Source organism: Takifugu flavidus, chromosome 17, assembly GCF_003711565.1.
Source record: "Takifugu flavidus isolate HTHZ2018 chromosome 17, ASM371156v2, whole genome shotgun sequence".
In the NCBI taxonomy this organism is placed as follows: domain Eukaryota; kingdom Metazoa; phylum Chordata; class Actinopteri; order Tetraodontiformes; family Tetraodontidae; genus Takifugu; species Takifugu flavidus.
Window position 1 is genome coordinate 1,015,792 of NC_079536.1, and position 18,658 is coordinate 1,034,449.

General features: G+C 49.4%; 1 protein-coding gene across 9 annotated transcripts in view; it reads left to right on the forward strand.

Annotated features, from left to right (window-relative positions):
* The window catches only part of LOC130513623 (sodium channel protein type 4 subunit alpha-like), a 77,416-nt gene that overhangs the window by 32,047 nt on the left and 26,711 nt on the right, over positions 1–18,658 (forward strand). For 6 of the 9 annotated variants that reach the window (XR_008946781.1, XM_057012440.1, XM_057012439.1 and 3 more), the window contains 8 exons: positions 1,961–2,199; positions 5,798–5,971; positions 6,194–6,355; positions 6,434–6,628; positions 8,903–9,043; positions 9,127–9,247; positions 9,327–9,508; positions 12,924–13,047. Coding sequence is in view for 8 of the 9 variants with exons in the window: in XM_057012440.1 (XP_056868420.1) it covers positions 1,961–2,199; positions 5,798–5,971; positions 6,194–6,355; positions 6,434–6,628; positions 8,903–9,043; positions 9,127–9,247; positions 9,327–9,508; positions 12,924–13,047 (1,338 nt within the window). In the remaining variant the exon portion in view is untranslated. The remainder of the gene's footprint in view (positions 1–1,960; positions 2,200–5,797; positions 5,972–6,193; positions 6,356–6,433; positions 6,629–8,902; positions 9,044–9,126; positions 9,248–9,326; positions 9,509–12,923; positions 13,048–18,658) is intronic. The other 3 variants (XM_057012441.1, XM_057012444.1, XM_057012447.1) reach the window with 1 other exon arrangement.

Sequence of the window (18,658 nt, forward strand, 5' to 3'; positions counted from 1 at the left end):
TCACCAGAGTAAACTTACATGTAAACATTATTAACCAGTTATACCAAACCAGTTGTTCGTCATCCTCCCAGTTTGGCTCCTGTGAATGATGGTTTGGTTCCTGTCAGGTGAGGGTGGAGCAGGTGAGGGTGGAGCAGCAGGTGAGGGTGGAGAGCTGCAGGTGAGGGTGGAGCAGGTGAGGGTGGAGCTGCAGGTGAGGGTGGAGCAGCAGGTGAGGGTGGAGCTGCAGGTGATGGGTGGGATGGAGCAGGTGAGGGTGGAGCAGCAGGTGAGGGTGGAGCTGCAGGTGAGGGTGGAGCAGGTGAGGGTGGAGCAGGTGAGGGTGGAGCAGCAGGTGGGGTGGAGAGCAGTGAGGGTGGAGCAGGTGAGGGTGGAGCAGGTTAGGGTGGAGCAGCAGGTGAGGGTGGAGTGAGGTGAGGGGTGGAGGCTGCAGGGGGTGAGGGGGAGCAGAAGGTGAGGGGGAGCAGCAGGTGAGGGGGGAGCAGGTGAGGGGAGAGAGCGAGGGTGAGGGGTGGAGGCAGCAGGGAGGGTGGGGAGCAGGTGAGGGTGGAGCAGCAGGTGAGGGTGGAGCAGGTGAGGGTGGAGCAGGTTAGGGTGGAGCAGCAGGTGAGGGTGGAGCAGGTGAGGGTGGAGCTGCAGGTGAGGGTGGAGCAGCAGGTGAGGGTGGAGCAGCAGGTGAGGTGGAGTGGAGCAGGTGAGGGTGGAGCAGCAGGTGAGGGTGGAGCAGGTGAGGGTGGAGCAGGTGAGGGTGGAGCAAGGGTGAGGGTGGAGCAGGTGAGGGTGGAGCAGAGCAGGTGAGGGGTGGAGTGCAGGTGAGGGGGGAGAGCGGTGGAGTGAGGGAGAGAGAGCTGCAGGTGAGGGTGGAGCAGGTGAGGGTGGAGCTGCAGGTGAGGGTGGAGCAGGTGAGGGTGGAGCTGCAGGTGAGGGTGGAGCTGCAGGTGAGGGGGAGGGTGGGGAGGGTAGAGCTGCAGGTGAGGGGGAGCAGGTGAGGTGAGGGTGAGAAGGTGAGCAGGTGAGGGTGGAGCAGCAGGTGAGGGTGGAGCAGGTGGAGCAGGTGAGGGTGAGGGGGAGCAGGTGAGGGTGGAGCAGGTTAGGGTGGAGAGCAGCAGGTGAGGGTGGAGCAGGTGAGGTGGAGCTGCAGGTGAGGGTGGAGCAGCAGGTGAGGGTGGAGCAGCAGGTGAGGGGGGGGAGGGGGAGCAGGTGAGGGTGGAGCAGCAGGTGAGGGTGGAGCAGGTGAGGGTGGAGCTGCAGGTGAGGGTGGAGCAGGTGAGGGTGGAGCTGCAGGTGAGGGTGGAGCTGCAGGTGAGGGTGGAGCAGGTGAGGGTAGAGCTGCAGGTGAGGTGGAGGAGCAGGAGCAGGTGGGGTGGAGCTGCAGGTGAGGGTGGAGCAGCAGTGAGGGTGGGCTGCAGGTGAGGGTGGAGCAGATTAGATCTTCATTAATATGAAGCTGTGTTCAGAGCATCAGAGGGCAGCTGTAGTCAGGGTGGAAGGAACTGGGACCAGTCAGACCTCCGTCAGAAAGCTGAAGAATAATTTGCCTTCCAACAGGACAACAACCTCCAGAAGCTCCAGGAGACCCATGAAGTTCTGGATGGGTTCAGCAGGAGCCCAAATCTGGATCATCAGTGGGCTGATCTGAAAAAGGCAGCACATCTTGTCTCAGTCTGACAGACTGGAGAACCTTTGTTTCAGGATGTTGATGTTAATAGACTCCTGATGGGTAATAAAACCAGAAGGTGTTTCTATTCACTGAGACCTTCCTGGATCTGCCCTGATTCCCACCTGGAAGACCTCAATAAGTCCAAACCTCAACCACTCCTCCCAGCATGGCTCTAAAATAGGACGACACTCAATCTGACATCCACACATCAGCTCTCATCATCACAGCTCCTTCAGTTTTGTCTCTGCTCACTTGTCTCCCTTTTCTTCTTCTGTTTTTATTTATCTGGGGGCCCTGCAGAGCTGGAGGAGGCCCATAAGAGGTGCCATCCATGCTGGTATGCCTTCGCCCATCGTTTCCTGGTGTGGGAGTGCTGCCCCTGCTGGCTCAAGGTGAAGCAGCTGGTGAAGGTCATGGTGATGGACCCCTTCCTAGACCTGGCCATCACCATCTGCATTGTTCTCAACACACTCTTCATGGCCATGGAGCACTACCCCATGACTGAGGAGTTCAACGGCATGCTGAGCATCGGAAACCTGGTAGGATGGATGGATGGATGGATGGATGGATGGATGGATGGATGGATGTGTGGATGATGGATGGATGGATGGATGGATGGATGATGATGGATGGATGATGGATGGATGGATGGATGGATGTGTGGATGATGGATGGATGTGTGGATGATGGATGGATGGAGATAAAATAATAATCTGGAACGTCCCCTTAAATCATGGCCAAGAACCAACAGGAGAACATCTGGTATGGATGTCTACCAGGGTCCCTGCAGATCCCAGATCAGTCACGATGTCTTTATGGTCAGATCACTGACCGGATCCGTCCTGACCGGATCCGGTCCCAGAGATCCGGTGCTGTGGTTAGCCGCCGTCTTTAGCTGCTTTTGGATTCTGTCAGAGTAGAAGATGAAGTCTGCAGGAACCGTGATGAACCTGCCTGAAATCCTGTAAAAACAGGCCAGTGGATTCATCTCTACGTGAATGCAGGCGGTGTGTGTGTGTGTGTGAACGTGCGTGTGTGTGTGTGTGTGTGTGTGTGGTGTGTGTGTGTGTGTGTGTGGTGTGTGTGTGTGTGTGCGTGCGTGCGTGCGTGCGTGCGTGCGTGCGTGTATCGGAGTTGACAGAAAAGGGTCAGGTGTGTTTGGAGCGCCGTGACTAACCCCCGTGTTTGACCCTACAGCTGCCAGTGATCCGACACGAGCTGATAGGTTGATGCAATATGGTAATCGGTTCACCTCAGGTGTGAACGACTAATGGCCAAATTCACCTTGTTGTTCTCTCTCACACACACACACACACACACCACACACACACACCACACACACACACACACACACACACACACACACACCACGTGGTGGTTCTTGACCAGAAGCGTTAACTTCACCTCCAGCTCCAGGCAGCCGTCACAGAAGTTAAACTTGGTTGTGGGTTGGTTCACTCGGCAATGACGTAGCTGATTCCTGGATAAGGATGATATCACTGTTTGTCCTACGAGTGTGTGTCTGTGTGTGTGTGTGTGTGTGTGTGTGTGTGGCTGAATGTTGAGTGTTGAATCATGATCTTGTGTTTCTGTTCAAATGAAGAGTTTTGCTGTGCTGCTTCAGTCCAAGTCCATAATAAGAGTTAAAGATCAAAACGTGGACCTGATATGTCTGATTTAAACACACACACACACACACACACACACACACACACACACACACACACACACACACGTTGGTCCTATGTCAGACGTAATGTGAAGGCTAAATGTTCTCCTCTCCCGCGGTTTGTTTGGGTCGCCCACTTCTGGGGAATGTCAGGATAATTCTTTTCATTTATTTATTCATTTACACCTGGTCAGCTGTCCACGCGGCACCCAAGACTGTTTAGTCAGCTGTTACGTAAAGTCTCCTAGAGTTGCTGTCGCCTCCTCTGCAGTTTGATGCACTTCTGCTGCATAAACGCTCTTTGTTGGCTGGAAAAGCCGCCGAGGTCTCGGAGAGGCTGCGTCTCGTCACCACGATCCGATTTCAGTCTGGAGTTGTTAAGTTCCTCAGAGGATAAAGCCTCTAATCCCCGCAGATGTTTACATAGCATTTAGCCGGCCAGTCTGACGGACAGCTCGGAGCGTGTGCGTTATGTAAGGCCACGCGTGCGCGATCATGTCAGGACAGGACTGTGCTGACGTGATCGATGTCCTCACTCTACTTAAACATATCAATACTTCCATATGGTCGAAGCTCTAAAGGACACATTTACTGGAGGCTTTTATTGATATGTGTGTGCATGTGTATGAAGTGCACACTCTTCTCAGTGTTCTTGGCTGAAATGCTGCGCACACACACACACACACACACACACACACACACACACAGTAGGTTTGTTCACCGGACTCCTGCTGAAACACTGAGACTGACCTGCAACTGCTGACGTCTGTCATCGTTGAGCCTTTACGCCATCTATTGGGAGTAAATGCACAGATTTGTCTACAGCTTTGAGTACAAATTTACAACTCAGCACTTGTGTGGATTTCAAACACACCCGCGCAGATCTCATTGTGCGTTTGGAGATCGCGTCACTTTCACAAACACTCCAACGTGTCAGGTTTGATAACATCTCGGTGACATGTGAGCCTCACGTGACGGTTTGTCACAAGCAGCCTGATGTAATGAAGAAGCACCAGGACACACACACACAGACTCACACACACTCACACACACACAGACTCACACACACACAGACTCACACACACAGACTCACACACACAGACTCATATACACACTCACAGAGAATCCGTGTCATCCTCTCTCTGCTGATGTTAGTGTTATTAGCCAGTGCTGATGTCAACATCATCTGTCTCACACACACACACACCACACACACACACACGCACACACGCAGTTGCTGCTCAGTGATGTTTTTCATCCCTCTGTTGGTGAATCAGAGACTTTTGCACAAACGCACTCGTCAGAGTCTGAACTTAAAGCTGCGAAGCAGCAGGAAAGTGAAAAGGGCAGCAGCTACAGCGCCGCTGTGGGCTGACCGTAGCCGTGGCGCTGGTGGAGCCACAGAGCAGGAACATCTAGGATCATCTCTCATTTTCGAGGACAGGAGGCTTGTTAAAGATCGTTAATATAAGGAGGTGTGGCAGCATGTCTCTGTGCTGCTGTGATCCGTCCCTGAAGTGCAGACGGTTCCGAGCCGCGATGTTCCGCTGCTGCGAGGCCACAGGCTGTTGCTGATATTTGACAGTTGAACCGTGTACCTTCATTAACGTGGTCACAGCGACACAAACACGCTGGAAACGGCTTTCATATCAAGCCTGTGCATATTTATTATTAAGTTGATCGTTGACCTCTGACCCCGTGGAACCAGAACCTTCAGAGATGTTAGACAGGTGAGATCTCAACTGACCAATCAACTGCTGGGATTCCTTAACTTCTCTTCTCATTTGCGTCTAATCCGTGGGCTGATTGATTTCACATTATCCTCTTCAGAGTTTTCCTCACCCTTTTTGTCCTGAGAGGGCCTCCTTCACTCATACATCACACACTAAACATGTGTGAGAGGACCTCTCCTCATGTTGCTGACAATAGCAGCATGATTGTTGAGGACCTAATCAACGTACTACAGACTTAATGAGCTTAGAAGAGCATCATCTGTGTGTGTGTGTGTGTGTGTGTGTGTGTGTGTGTGTGAGTCCATGGTGTTACACATTCACGACTGTGCTTCAGCTTCATAGGCGTTTATGGTTGAATACTGCCCCTACAGGCCGCTGGTGTTATTGCAACGGTTTCTGTCAAACTTTTGATGAATATTGAATTCACGCTAGTGTTTAGTCGAAAATTCCTTCTTCTCCTGAGGAGATTGGTCTGAATGCTGGTCGTCCAGGACTGGTTGGGGGTCGCACCTCATCAGCAGTGTGTGACCGAGTGAGGACCAAAATAATAAATAACAATCAGACTCGGATCGTGTCAGGATAGAGTCACGCTGGAGATGTTACAACAGTGGAGAGAAGCAGCCACTAACTTCCTGCTGGTTGGCTGACCCATTAGCTGTATGATTCAGGTGACCGTGATGGACCGGTCAACACTGCCTCCAGCATCAGTGGCATGAAGCTATGTGCCGTTTTCAGGTGTTCTCAGGGATCTTCACAGCTGAGATGGTGCTGAAGATCATTGCTCTGGATCCGTACTACTACTTCCAGACGGGCTGGAACATCTTCGACAGCATCATCGTCTGCCTCAGCCTCATGGAGCTCGGCCTGTCCAACGTTGAGGGGCTCAGCGTGTTGCGTTCCTTCAGACTGGTAATTGTTGAAATCACAACTTGTTTTGTTGTTCTGGAATTCGAGTCGGTCAGCTCCGTCTTATCATCAGGTTTGGAGGAGATTTCCTCAGAGGAGTAAAAGAACAAGCAGGAGAAACACACAGGGACTCTGATTTGTAGTGACAAATGTCACTGTGTGTTAACTCCGTCACCGGTCCTGCTGTGTTTTACAAGCCTGTTTGTCCTCCATCCTCTCCCCCAGCTTCGTGTCTTTAAGCTGGCTCGCTCGTGGCCGACCCTCAACACCTTGATCAAGATCATCGGGAACTCCATGGGCGCCCTGGGGAACCTGACCCTCGTCCTCGCCATCATCGTTTTCATCTTCGCTGTGGTCGGCATGCAGCTGTTTGGTAAAAACTACCAGGTGAGTCTGCCGCCATCCGACCTCATGACGGGTCAACGATCTTCAGGTCGGTCAGCTGTGGTCCTCTTCTCCGCCCAGGACTGCGTGTGTAAGATCTCCAAGGACTGCACTCTTCCTCGCTGGCACATGAAGGACTTTTTCCACTCCTTCCTCATTGTCTTCAGGGTGCTGTGTGGAGAGTGGATTGAGTCCATGTGGGACTGCATGGAGGTTGCTGGACAGCCTCTCTGCATCCTGGTGTTCATGCTGGTCATGGTCATCGGAAACCTGGTGGTGAGTGACTTCAGCCTGTGGGACTGTTAAATGTTATCAGGGCCTGCTCGTGATACCTCCCGGCCCAGGTTCTGCCAATCTGGATGGAGTCTTCTGAAAGGTCAGATGTCAGGCAGTTTGATGCAGAATCAGACAGAAGGCAAGCACGGAGATGAGGCTGACCCGGTTGGACGCCCCGTCAGTCCTGGGGCAGCGGCAGGTCGACAGGGCTGATGGGACGTTCTTTTGGAGGGTTTCTGGTCTCAGATATTCACGTTAGACCACATTCACCCTTTCAGGTCAAACCTACACACACACCGCTGGATACGGAGGGTTGGTGTGTCGATGTGGTCTACGGTTGGGTTTTGGTATCAGGGGAAACTTTGGCTCTGAGCAACAATTTGAGCTTAGAGAGAGTTTCCTGCACAATGGTGACCTCAGTGTTAAATTCAACACACACATTGACCTTCTATGTTAGAGGGGACTCTCATTATTTAGCACTCAAACAGCAGCTCAAACTTGCGAGGAGCAGCCAGACTGTCCTGACTTCCAAACCCATCCTCAGTCTGCAGGTGAGATGCAGATTCTGGTCATCACTATGTAGCATTTACAAGAAGACACACACGTGTGTGTGCAAGAGATAAGAGGTAATTCCCCATCACGCTGTCTGCTGCTGAAAGCACGGATGCTTATCACACTGAAACACACACACACACACACACACACACACACACACACACACACACACACACAGAGTCGTATTCACTCAACACGTTTCTGTGTGGAGGGAGATACAGGCGATGAGAGAAGAAGAAGAGGCCACTGACAGAGAGACAGAGATGTGCAGAGAGAGAGAGCGGGTTGGTTCAAGCTTGTTATTAAATATCCATGACACCATTAAGGTAAAGAGTGTGTGTGTGTGTGTGTGTGGTGTGTGTGTGTGTGGGGGGGGGGGGGGGGGGGGGGCTTTGTGTAAGAGAAGATGACAGATAAATTATCCAGAGAAAGGACATCTTTCCACTTCTCTTTATCTTTGGCAAGATGAGCACTCGGCACGTGTGTGTGTGTGTGTGTGTGTGTTTTGACAAATGAGTGTGTGAAGACGTTGTGCTGACGCAGCAGCTCACCTGCCATCACACACTCCTGCTGTCCTCCTCTTTATCGTCCTGTTTCTGACCTCTTTGATGGGTCAAAGCCATCACGTCTAAATACCTGCTAAATGTGTGCAGTGAGGAGGAAAAGTGACCTGATCCTCAGCGCCGGGTGGGCGGAGTCAGAGGTGGTCGACCATCGGGTTTTCATCTTTAGCCATTATTGATATTAGTTTAATTAATCGTACAAATACTAGAACTGATCGGAAGTTAGATCTGATACTGGTTAAAACTGGATGTATTTGTGATGCTATTTTATTTCACTATCCAACAATATTTATAGTTACAGTATTTCCATTTTATTGTCAGATAGCCCCTAAAGTAAACAGGAAGTGAAGTGGCCGTCACAGGTCTTTTATTGAGCTGACCTCATCTGTCAGTATGTTTGATTGGCTATTGGAAAGGATCAAGGTCATTGGTTGAGCTGTTGGGCCATGTTGCCATGTTAACCAATCAACAACATTGATCTATTGGAGTTTGGGTTGGACAGCAGCCAATCAGACAGCAGCAAGCTGACAGGTGGAGCACAAACACACCAGCGGCTGGGATCAATACACACACCGTCTCATGTCCGCATCGACTGCCATCCTGAACAGTCATGAAGATTAAAAGAAGGAGAATATATATGATTTTAAAATGTGACTTATTCTGACCAAACCGGGAGTCAAAGATAAAAGGACTGATCGACTGTGCAGAAGTTTCAGACTAAAATTCAGACAGTTTGTTCATGTGGATCCGTGTCTACCAGTTCAGACACTGGCGGGACATTTCCCTCACTGTCTCTCTCTCTCTGTCTCTCTCCCTTCCTCCCTGTCTCTCTCTCTGTCTCTCTCTCTCTGTCTCTCTCTGTCTCTCTCTGTCTCTCTCTCTTCCTCCCTGTCTCTCTCCTGTCTCTCTCTCTGTCTCTCTCTCTCTGCCTGTCTCTCTCTCTGTCTCTCTCCCTTCCTCCCTGTCTCTCTCTCTTCCTCCCTGTCTCTCTCTCTCTGTCTCTCTCCCTTCCTCCTGTCTCTCTCTCTCTCTCTCTCTCTCTCTGTCTCTCTCTCTTCCTCCCTGTCTCTCTCCCTTCCTCACTGTCTCTCTCTTCCTCCCTGTCTCTCTCCCTGTCTCTCTCTCTTCCTCCCTGTCTCTCCATCTTCATCTCCAGCTGTTGAACCTCTTCCTGGCTCTCCTCCTCAGCAGTTTCAGCTCTGACAACCTCTCAGCTCCAGATGAGGATGGAGAGATGAACAACCTGCAGATAGCGATCCACAGGATCACCAGAGGCCTGGCCTGGTGCCGCAAACAGGTACCTGTCTGTCTCTCTGCCTGCCCGTCTGCCCGTCTGTCTGTGCATCTCCTGAACTCCGGCTTCGTGTCTGCTTGCTGCAGGTGGTGGATTTCTTCAATGGGAACCTGAAGCGCCGCCGTCAGAAGCAGAAGGAGGCGAAGGCCATGATGAAGCTCAAGCGGCTGAGCAGCATCCACATGGAGGTCAACGGGGCCGTCATAGGTGCTGAGACTTCAGAGCCTCCAAATGTGGATGAACCGCAATTCAACAAGAGCATTCAAGGACTATGTGGTTGTTCCAGGGCGCCAAATGGAGAAGTACGTCCCCCCGGAGGATGACAGCTACATGACCAACCCAAACCTCACCATCAGTGTCCCCATCGCCCCCGGAGAGTCAGACGTGGAGTTTCCAGAAGATGAGGATGAAGATGGAGAGGAGGAGGAGGAGAGTGAGGCTTCTCAGGAAGAGGAGGAAAGGGAGGAGGTAAAGAAGACACACACACACACACCACACACACACACACCACACACACACACACACACCACACACACACACACACACACACACACACACACACACGTTGACCTAATGTGTGTGTGTGTTGTTAATTGGCTCAGACAGTATAAATAATTGATCACTGACCACAGATCTTCTGGTCTGGATCACGTCACTGTGGATTTTTGAACAGAACCATGAACAGAACCTGTGTTTCCACATCGTGTAAGGGAGCTGTGACCTTGAGACTGACCTTTCACGGACGCCATAAATATTTTCTGATCCCCGCTGTATTTAAATCACGCCTTAGCCGGAGGTCACGTCGACTGCATGCTAAATTAAAAAGCCAAAGAGGTCAGCAAAAACATCCACTGAGCCTGGGATGATTCGGGGATTTATGTTCAGCGTCAGAACAAAAACCGGTTGGTCCTGAAGCGGACTGGAGGTCCGGAGGGGCCGGATTGAGCCGCGTCTGGACTTGAAACTACACTTTGGATGAATGTGCCTATAAAAGGAAGATGTAGACTGGGTAGGTGGCAGACAGCTGGTTTCCACCCTCTGGCTGCACGTGTGATGACGAGGACCGACCCAGTTCTGTTTTAGATAACAGGAAGTTAAAGTAATCTGAAGTGTAATCAGTTAGTTTTGGTCTGCAGAGGTAATCTGGCCTTAGACCTGGCCGTAGGCCTCAGAGTGAGCAGATTTACCTGTTTTAGGATAAAAGGGGAAATGAGGTCACAGTTCAGGCCGTCACGTCTCAGCTTTCAGGTCAGCGGTGTGTTTTTCTTCTTCACTGCACTCGATCCTTCGACAGCTCAGCCCTGAATCTGATCCCAGGATCCCTCAGCATTTCTGACATTCCTTCTGTAATCAGGAACAACCCTCACCTGCACAGGTGATCAGTCTGCTACACGTCACACACACACACACACACACACGCGCGCGCGCGCAGGGGTTTTTCAGTGTGTTTCCCTTTGATTCCCTGTCCCGTCTCCATCTGCCCCGCCTGTGTTGCATTAATGTTTTTAATAGGAGCTGTTCAGCCTCATCTCCACTTTGTTCTAACAGGCCTCACGTCTGCTTATGTAAGGATTAAACAGCTGACCTGAGCTTTAATGGTGTCATAAATAACAGGATGGGGCTTCACTGTCTCATAAAGCAGAAATCAGCTGTTGGAGGCGGACAGCAGATGAGGGCAAAGGTCAGGCTGGAGTGTTTACAGCAGCAGGCATAAAAGTCGGTGTCATTTAAAGCTTTTCTTCATTTATATATATATAAATGTGTGTGTGTGTGTGTGTGTGTGACAGAGATATGTTGTCTGAAACACGTACAACCTCTCTATGTAGAACGTCTCAGTTTGTTCCTTTTTGAAACTGTTAAAATGTCATCCGGGTTTCTTCAAATTAGTTATTTACTTCAGGGATTAAAAAGTGATGAAAGGAAGTTTAACAAATTATCATCAGAAGATAGAATGAGCTGATTTTTCAGGATGATCGAGTAGAATTAATGAGGATTGAATGAGAATCTCTGAGCTGAGGTTTTATTTATTTTTAATTGTATTATTTTATTAAACACATTATGTATATTTTGACCACAGAGGTGAGATCATTTATGAACACCAGTGATTAAAGATAGTCTGGTATTTGACCTTTCATAGAGAGACAGACATTTATGCCCAAATCAAGTAGAATAACTTGCTGTAGACGCTGTCGTCTGCATGTAAAGACTGTTGGAATTAGTGAAATAAACGTTAGTCAGTAAAATTAGTAAGTAACTTCTGCTTCACCCTGACTGAGAACACTTACTCGACCTTTGAACCCTGTTTTCACTTATTTCCAGGTCCCAAAAACAGCTTTTTGTGACGCCGACTCATCATTTAAATAGCTTTACTGAAAGATGGCAGATTCCCACTGTCTCACATCAAATAACTGCAACAAGAAGAGGCAAAATCATTCAGGCCAAGCAGATTTAACTCAGCTGGGGGTTCATAATAATTCCACAGATGCTGAATATTTGATTACCGAGACAAAAACACGCAAGTCCTCATTAGCGGCAAACGTTCGTTTTCCACTGTGAGTGAACTGTGTACCGTTGCCACGGCAACCTGACGTCCAGTGACAGTGCAGACGTACAGGCTGATGTGTTTCCAGGGTGTCTGATGAAAAGCCTTTTCCTTTTAAAGGCAGACGGAGGTTGTGTGCCCATCACTGCCGCGGCGGGTGTGAACAGGAAGCAGCGGAACGTACAGGATGTAGTTTGTGTGACGCACATGGCGCCGTGTCCTGAACGGGCCGATCAAAGAAGCTAAAACCAGCCGCTTCCAACCTGGAACAGAATTTCTGGGTTTCAGGTTCCCTGAAAAGCAATCACAGGTTTTTGTCAGCCAGACATTTCCTGTTCTGACTTCACAGCCAGGAATGAGAACAGTTCAGTCTGACATTTACAGTCGGACTTTTATTTAAATCCATGTTTTAGACGGCGAGCTGCACGCCACCCGTGTAAAAGGGAGAGAATCTGAGGGCTCAGCTCTCATCCTTGTGGAACACCACGGCTAAACACCTGGGTCACAGGTAAACACCTGGGTCACAGCTGCAGGAGGAAATGTCAGGGAAAGGCTTCAAACTTCTCTGATCCGATGATGCTCATCATCATCATCATCATCATCATCATCATCATCATTTCAGTTTATTCTTTTATTTTGTAAATATTAAATAAGTCTGTTTTTATAGAAACTGTCAGCCTGAGGGGTGTGTGTGTGTGTGTGGTGTGTGTGTGTGTGTGTGTGTGCACGCGCTTTATTATTCACCATGTTTGCATCTTTTTATGTGCGTGTCAGAGATTAAATGTGTGTTCAGGTGTATTTGACTTGTGTATGTCTGAACAATTTCTGAGTTAGCTGTTGACTCAGGTAGTTGGTTCACACACACACACACACACACACACACACACACACACACACACACACACACACACACACACACACACACCTGCTGTGCCTTTGTCCAGGCTTTGAATAAACCCTGCCAAATTTCCTTCCTCAGCCTTCAGCATAAATCCTGCCCCCCCTCTCTCCTTCGTCCCTTTTGTACGTTTAAACCTCCCATGATGCCTTGCAAACGGGGATTTTTGAAGTCATCTTGGGGGAAAACTCTTGACTCTGGACTCTGTTTCACATGATCACACTGATGTCACATGATCAGATTCGTATCTGGTCAGAGCACCTGCCAGCTTGGTGATGGTCCACATTTTCGTACGAGCATTTTTTAACGAAGGTCTATTTTCCGTTAAAGTCTTGGCGGTTCTGTCCGGTGGTACAGAAGAGAAATCATCAAGTTTAACATTAAAGCCGCTCAGAAAAAACAGCATTTACTGGTTGTGACTGGTCATTTCCTGTTTTAACCAGCAGAAAGATGAAGTCAGCCTGTCAGAAGGCAGCACAGTGGACCTGAGGAAGCCCGGAGAGGAAGAAGACGAGTACTCGGAGATGGCGGAAGAGGCCATGGACCCTGAAAACTGTTTTCCAGACGGTAAAAAACACACGTGGCCAAAATGTCGTCATTTACACGCTGACGTGTCAGATGCAATAGTAAAGAAGTTATTCTTTAAGGGAGCAACTTTGTCCCCTGCTCTGTTATCATAATTATTCCAGCAGCTCTATTATATATAACCCCCCCACCCCCACCCCCACCCCTGCCCCAGTCCCTTCATAATTAGATGAATGATCCAGAACAAGCTCAGCCAGGTGAGGAACAACCTCTACATTTCTTTCTGACTCAGCCACTTTCAGTCTGGAATGCTGGGATTTGTCTCAGACCCAGTTCAGCACCACGGAGGAACCGTTTAGCCGACGGAAGCAAACGAATTCCCCGGACAGCTGAGCTGCGCTTGTGTTGTTTGGTGGCCATAAAACTGCAAGCGTCGCCATTTATTTCCTTCAGTATGCAGACGACAAGCAGGCATTCATTTATTCATTCCTTCACGGCAGTGGTGCTTTTTTTTAGCTTCATTAGCAATCAGCAACCGTTACTCCGCCCCCTTCAGCTCAGGCCCCTCCCCCTTCACCTTCAAAGGCAACATTTGTGCTAAATTTAGACTCACATTCCTTCCAAATTACCTGTAAGTGCTGTTCCTCGGGTCAGGGTTATTTTCTGAAAATGTGCCTTTAAAAGTCCGTTTTTGGTTCATGTTTTTATGTTGAGACGTTTGTTTTATCGGAGGCTTTTTTGTTTAAACATTTGTGCGTCTGTCCGGTCCAGATCTCATCTTCTTAACCGTTTTATCCTTTTTGGGCTCACGGGAGGGTCCACGATGGGTGAAGGCAGGTCCTCCCCAGGGAGAGTCGCCGGTTCATGGGTGGGTTCGGTGCCTTGCTCAAGGGCACCTGGGCAGTGCTCTGAAGGTGTTCTGGTACCTTCCCTTGGTACCATGTTTTATCTGCACTGGGGCTGGAACCGAGAACCATCCGCACCTCAGCCCAGTTCCCAACATGCTGAGCTCACCCCCCCCTTCACGACCTTTGACCCTTTATGTCTTATACTTGTACATGCTGATTTTCCATAAAAGAGGTTTCGGACCCAGCTGTGACGTCCTCAGAAGAGCTTTGGTGGGTGAGCAGGCGTTCTGTTGGTAGCTGTTTATCAAAACCACCCCCACCACCACCCACCTGCCCCAGTACCTTCATCAGTAGATTTATGATCAGGTGAACAGCAAGCACCTTCCTCCTTCCTGACTCAGCAAAAAGGATTTGTCTTCCAAGGAACGAAGCAAGTTTGCTTCTGCCGTTGGTGGAAGTCAAGAAAACGGTACTAAATCAGCAAGATGATGGCGTTCCTGAACGCAGCTTTGAACAGGGCGCAGGATGACGAGTCCGGGCCCGAGCTCGGTGCGTCTGTAGGGGTGCTGGTGGCGGCGTGCTGGGCCATTGCTGGCATGTATGGCTGATGGGTATGGCCAATATTTTGGGTTATCATTGAAGGAATTTTATGGTTTTGCTCTTTTCCAGTGTTTTTTTTTCCATTTTTTCAAGGATGGACAGAGCTCCAAAACGGCGCATGCAGGTTTAGCACAGATGCTAGCTGTCGTTAGCCTTTCACCGTGACGAGTTCCGCCCAGATTCCATCCACAGGACCGTCTCCCGTGTGAGGCGCTGTGGATTGAAGGGCTTGCCAAGCGACAGATGTTGTATTGGCTTTGATTCATTTAGGAGATTGATGGATCCTTCACGAGCATCCTCGTGCGCTGCCTCTTCCTCCTGACTCAGCAGCGCCTCACAGCAGTCAGACATTTGTCACCTGTGGGATCATCTGCTTAAACACAGACTAAACATTCCTGAAATGTGATCCCAAGTCTCCGTGATCCAACGAGTTCCGACAGCAACACGGAAACTTCGGCAGATGAGACGGGATGAGGAGGACCGACATAAACGACGCCAGCGTTGCCTGAACGACGACGGTGCAGGAAGCTGATGGATCCTTCACCTCCGGGCTCTCCATTAGGAGCAGAGATTTGCAGACTGAATCAGATTTCAGCCTCCCGTGGTGCTGCTGCCGCTGCCTGGTTTCCCTCCTGACTCAGCTCGGTCCCCCTCACTCTGGACCAGAACCACCAGCGTGCTGACCCAGCACAGTGGTTCCTGCTCTGCCAGCTGCTGCCGAAGTAGGCCAGAAATCCCACTAACATCAGCAGGCAGATGCCAGCTGTGCATTTGTGTGTGTGTGTCTGCGTGTGTGTGTGTGTGTGTGTGTGTGTGTGTGTGTGTGTGTGTGTGTGTTGAGTTGCCGTCCGCTGCTGCTAATGTCGTCCCTTCATGTGTATGTTGTTTAGCCAGAACATTAAAACCAGTTGACAGTTGAATTGGGTAAGGTTCTGGCTGAGGAGTGCACGCGTGTGTGTGCGCGTGTGTGTGTGTGTGTGTGTTCATTCCTTCACGCTGGGATTACAAAGTACCAACAGCAGCATGTTTTCCTGCTGCGGCCTCTGGCTGTCAGGAAGACGGAGTGTGTGTTCGGACCTGAATGGCGCCGCTTCCTCTCCACTAATTATTCACCACACCAGAAAAAGGTCGGTTTAATGGGAAAACCTGGGTGACGAGTGTTAACGAGTCCGAGTAGAGCAGCGCAAGAACGTCCCCGAACGGATGAAGGTCGGTAGTTTTGGTTCACCTGATACATCAAACCAACAATCAGAGTCGCAGGACACCGGCGTGCTCAGGCGCCGCCCAGGCCTCAGCTCACCTGGACGTTCTGGGCCCGTTTGTTACCTGTCTGTCATCTTTACTGGATTTCTTTTTTTTTTTTTTTTTTAAATGAAAAGGTCAGAATTTGATTTCAGATTCAAAGAAATGTGACATTTGCGGAGGACAGATTCAGTTATTGATGTTTACTCATCATTTTCTCTTATCAGTCTCTCTCACACTCACACACACACACACACACACACACACACACACACACACACACACACACACAGTGATGACCTCAGTCTTGTGTCATGCAGCTTCACTACATTAACCAATGAGGTGGCATTTAAACAACCAATGAGGCAGCTAATATAGCTCCTGCTGTCAGTGCAGGCATCTGTGTGTGTGTGTGTGTGTGTGTGTGTGTGTGTGTGTGTGTGTGTGTGTGTGTGTGTGTGTGTGTGTGTGTGTGTTGTGTGTGTGTGTGTGTGTGAGAACAGGCTGCAGCTCAAGCATCTCTGGCTCTGAAAGGTCTCTGGTTTGGGGCAGACGTTCCCTTTAGCCAGGCCGCCGCCACTGATGCTCCAGAAGTTGGACTTGTTTGTTTATTACAGATAATCCTTTTTTTTAATTATTATTCCTGGACATTTGAGAAAAATCTAAGAAAATATGGATTTAAAAATACATATGAAATAAATAAATGACATGAAATGTCAGCGGGATTTGTTAAAATAAAACCAAATTATATAAATGTTAAAATAAATGTGAATATTTTGTGTTTATAACACTTTATTCAGCACTTTATTCTGTCTGAATTCACAGTGCTTTAGCGCCACCTACAGGCAAATAGATGAAGTTTACTGAGGAGGCCCTCGGTCACAGCGGAGGGGTTTCTGAAAACACACACACACGCACACACACACACACACACACACACACACACACACACATAAATGCCAGTTTGGGTGATTGAGTGTCAGATTACCACTTGCTTGTTTGCCTGTTTTCATTGGATTACTCCACCAGTATATCAGGAAAAAGCTATTAGTAACCATGGCAACAGAACGCCGAGATAATCAGAGGTCTAATTACAGAAGCAGGCAAATGCTGCAATCAAAACCATAAACTGCAGCTTTTAGTCTCCTAACGGGGACAGAGAGTTACCAATCACTTATCAAAACCCCGCGCGTGCGTGCGTGTGTGTGTGTGTGTGTGTGTGTTAACGTACGTAACACACTGCCAAAGTTGCTACATTTCACACTTCACACTGCGGTTGCACCAGAAATCCAAATGAGGCAACAGTTGTTTTAAAAATGTTTTATTTCTTACCTAACTTTTTTTTTTTTAAAAAAAGCTTTCAAATGGCATTAAAAGTGTTTATTTTTAATCACGTGCACATCGGGATTGAGTTGGAGGCTTTCAGGCTAAACTGGCAGTAGCTGTGCAGCAGCAATAGTGTCTGTTGTGTTGGTCTCATTTGTTGTAAAATATGCAACAACCTCCACATTAAAAGGACATTTAGCCACATGTCAGCTGCTTCCTGTCCGCACCAGGGGTCAACACGCCGTCCCAAAGGAAGCGGATCAGCTCGTTTATAGTGACGTTTGTACCGCGTGGAGGAAATGTGACGCGAGCCGCCATCCTCGGCCAGCGGGCACGTCAGCATCACTCGCCCGGCCGGCCGGCCCTCCCCCGGGTTCGCCGCCCTGATCGCGAGCGCACGTCAGATTGTGGTTCATCACCGCTGTCGCCCTCGTGGACTCGCTGATTGAATTTAAAAATGTTAGTGACAAGTTCCCAGCGCCACAGGGAGGCGGATGTTCTGCAACATGTGACACGTGACCCACGCCGGACACGTGTGTGTGCGTGTGTTTGTGTGTGTTCACACATGCGGTGGAGGGTTTCCACGTCCACGCGCTGCTCCAAAAAGCTGGAGCGGCCATCTTGTCTTTGTGTCAACAACCCTCAGAGGATTCCAGCAGCACATCTGGATATAAGAGGCTGAACTGCAGATGTGAACTGGCGTGGCTGCTCCAGATATCAGCCGCCTCCTCCTCTGGAGCCGTTTGGAAGCAGCCGTTGGTCAAAGGAACAACTGGCGCTCGCTTCCATTGGTGCTGCTCGTAGCCCCTAATGTAGAGTGGCAAAGGGGGTCATGTGACTTCTCCCAGCCAATCAGAGAAGAGCAGGTCACAGCAATGAATACCAGAGCCAACACAAGTCCCTATAAATATATAAAAGACGTTTTAACCATTCTTTAAAGACAACGGATGCTCCAGATTTTTATTTGATTGATTATCTATAAAGGTTTGTGACCTCAGTTATAAATCGGTACATTTGGATGAGGTTTCCTTGACCTAAAGATGGGAAATGTTTGTTAAAATAAAAGCCTGCTGACATGAGTTATGCAAGAGAACACACACACACACACACACACAACACACACACACACAACACACACACACACACACACACACACACACACACAGCATTTAAAGGCTCCTTATGCTCTGGGTCATGGAAACATGAGAACAAAGCGGCCCTGGCGTGATCCAGTGTGTGGTTTGTGGTTGGGATGCCAGTGTGCCCTGGAGCAAAGCGAGACTAAAGCTGAATCCAGGAGACGTCACTTCTTTATCTTCCTTCTCGCTCTGCTGATGGCTATAATGTCGCTGATGTCGGGACAAGTTCTGGTGCTCCTTCGGATATTTGTCGTAATCATTTTGAGCTCAGTCTCGGTAAATGACCATCATTTCTCCTGGGTTGTTGTTGCCTATGCGTCTGCCCCCCCTGGCCTGAATACCCGTGGCCCCGTGGCCCCTCCCTTGTGTACAAAAGATGTGTCGGATTATAAAAATCTGAGGCTTTTGTTGGCGTCTCTGCTCGTGGATCCAGAGCCACCTGCAGCTCAGACCTACTGTCCACCGTTTCTTCTCTGGAATTCTGAGATGAACTCTCCG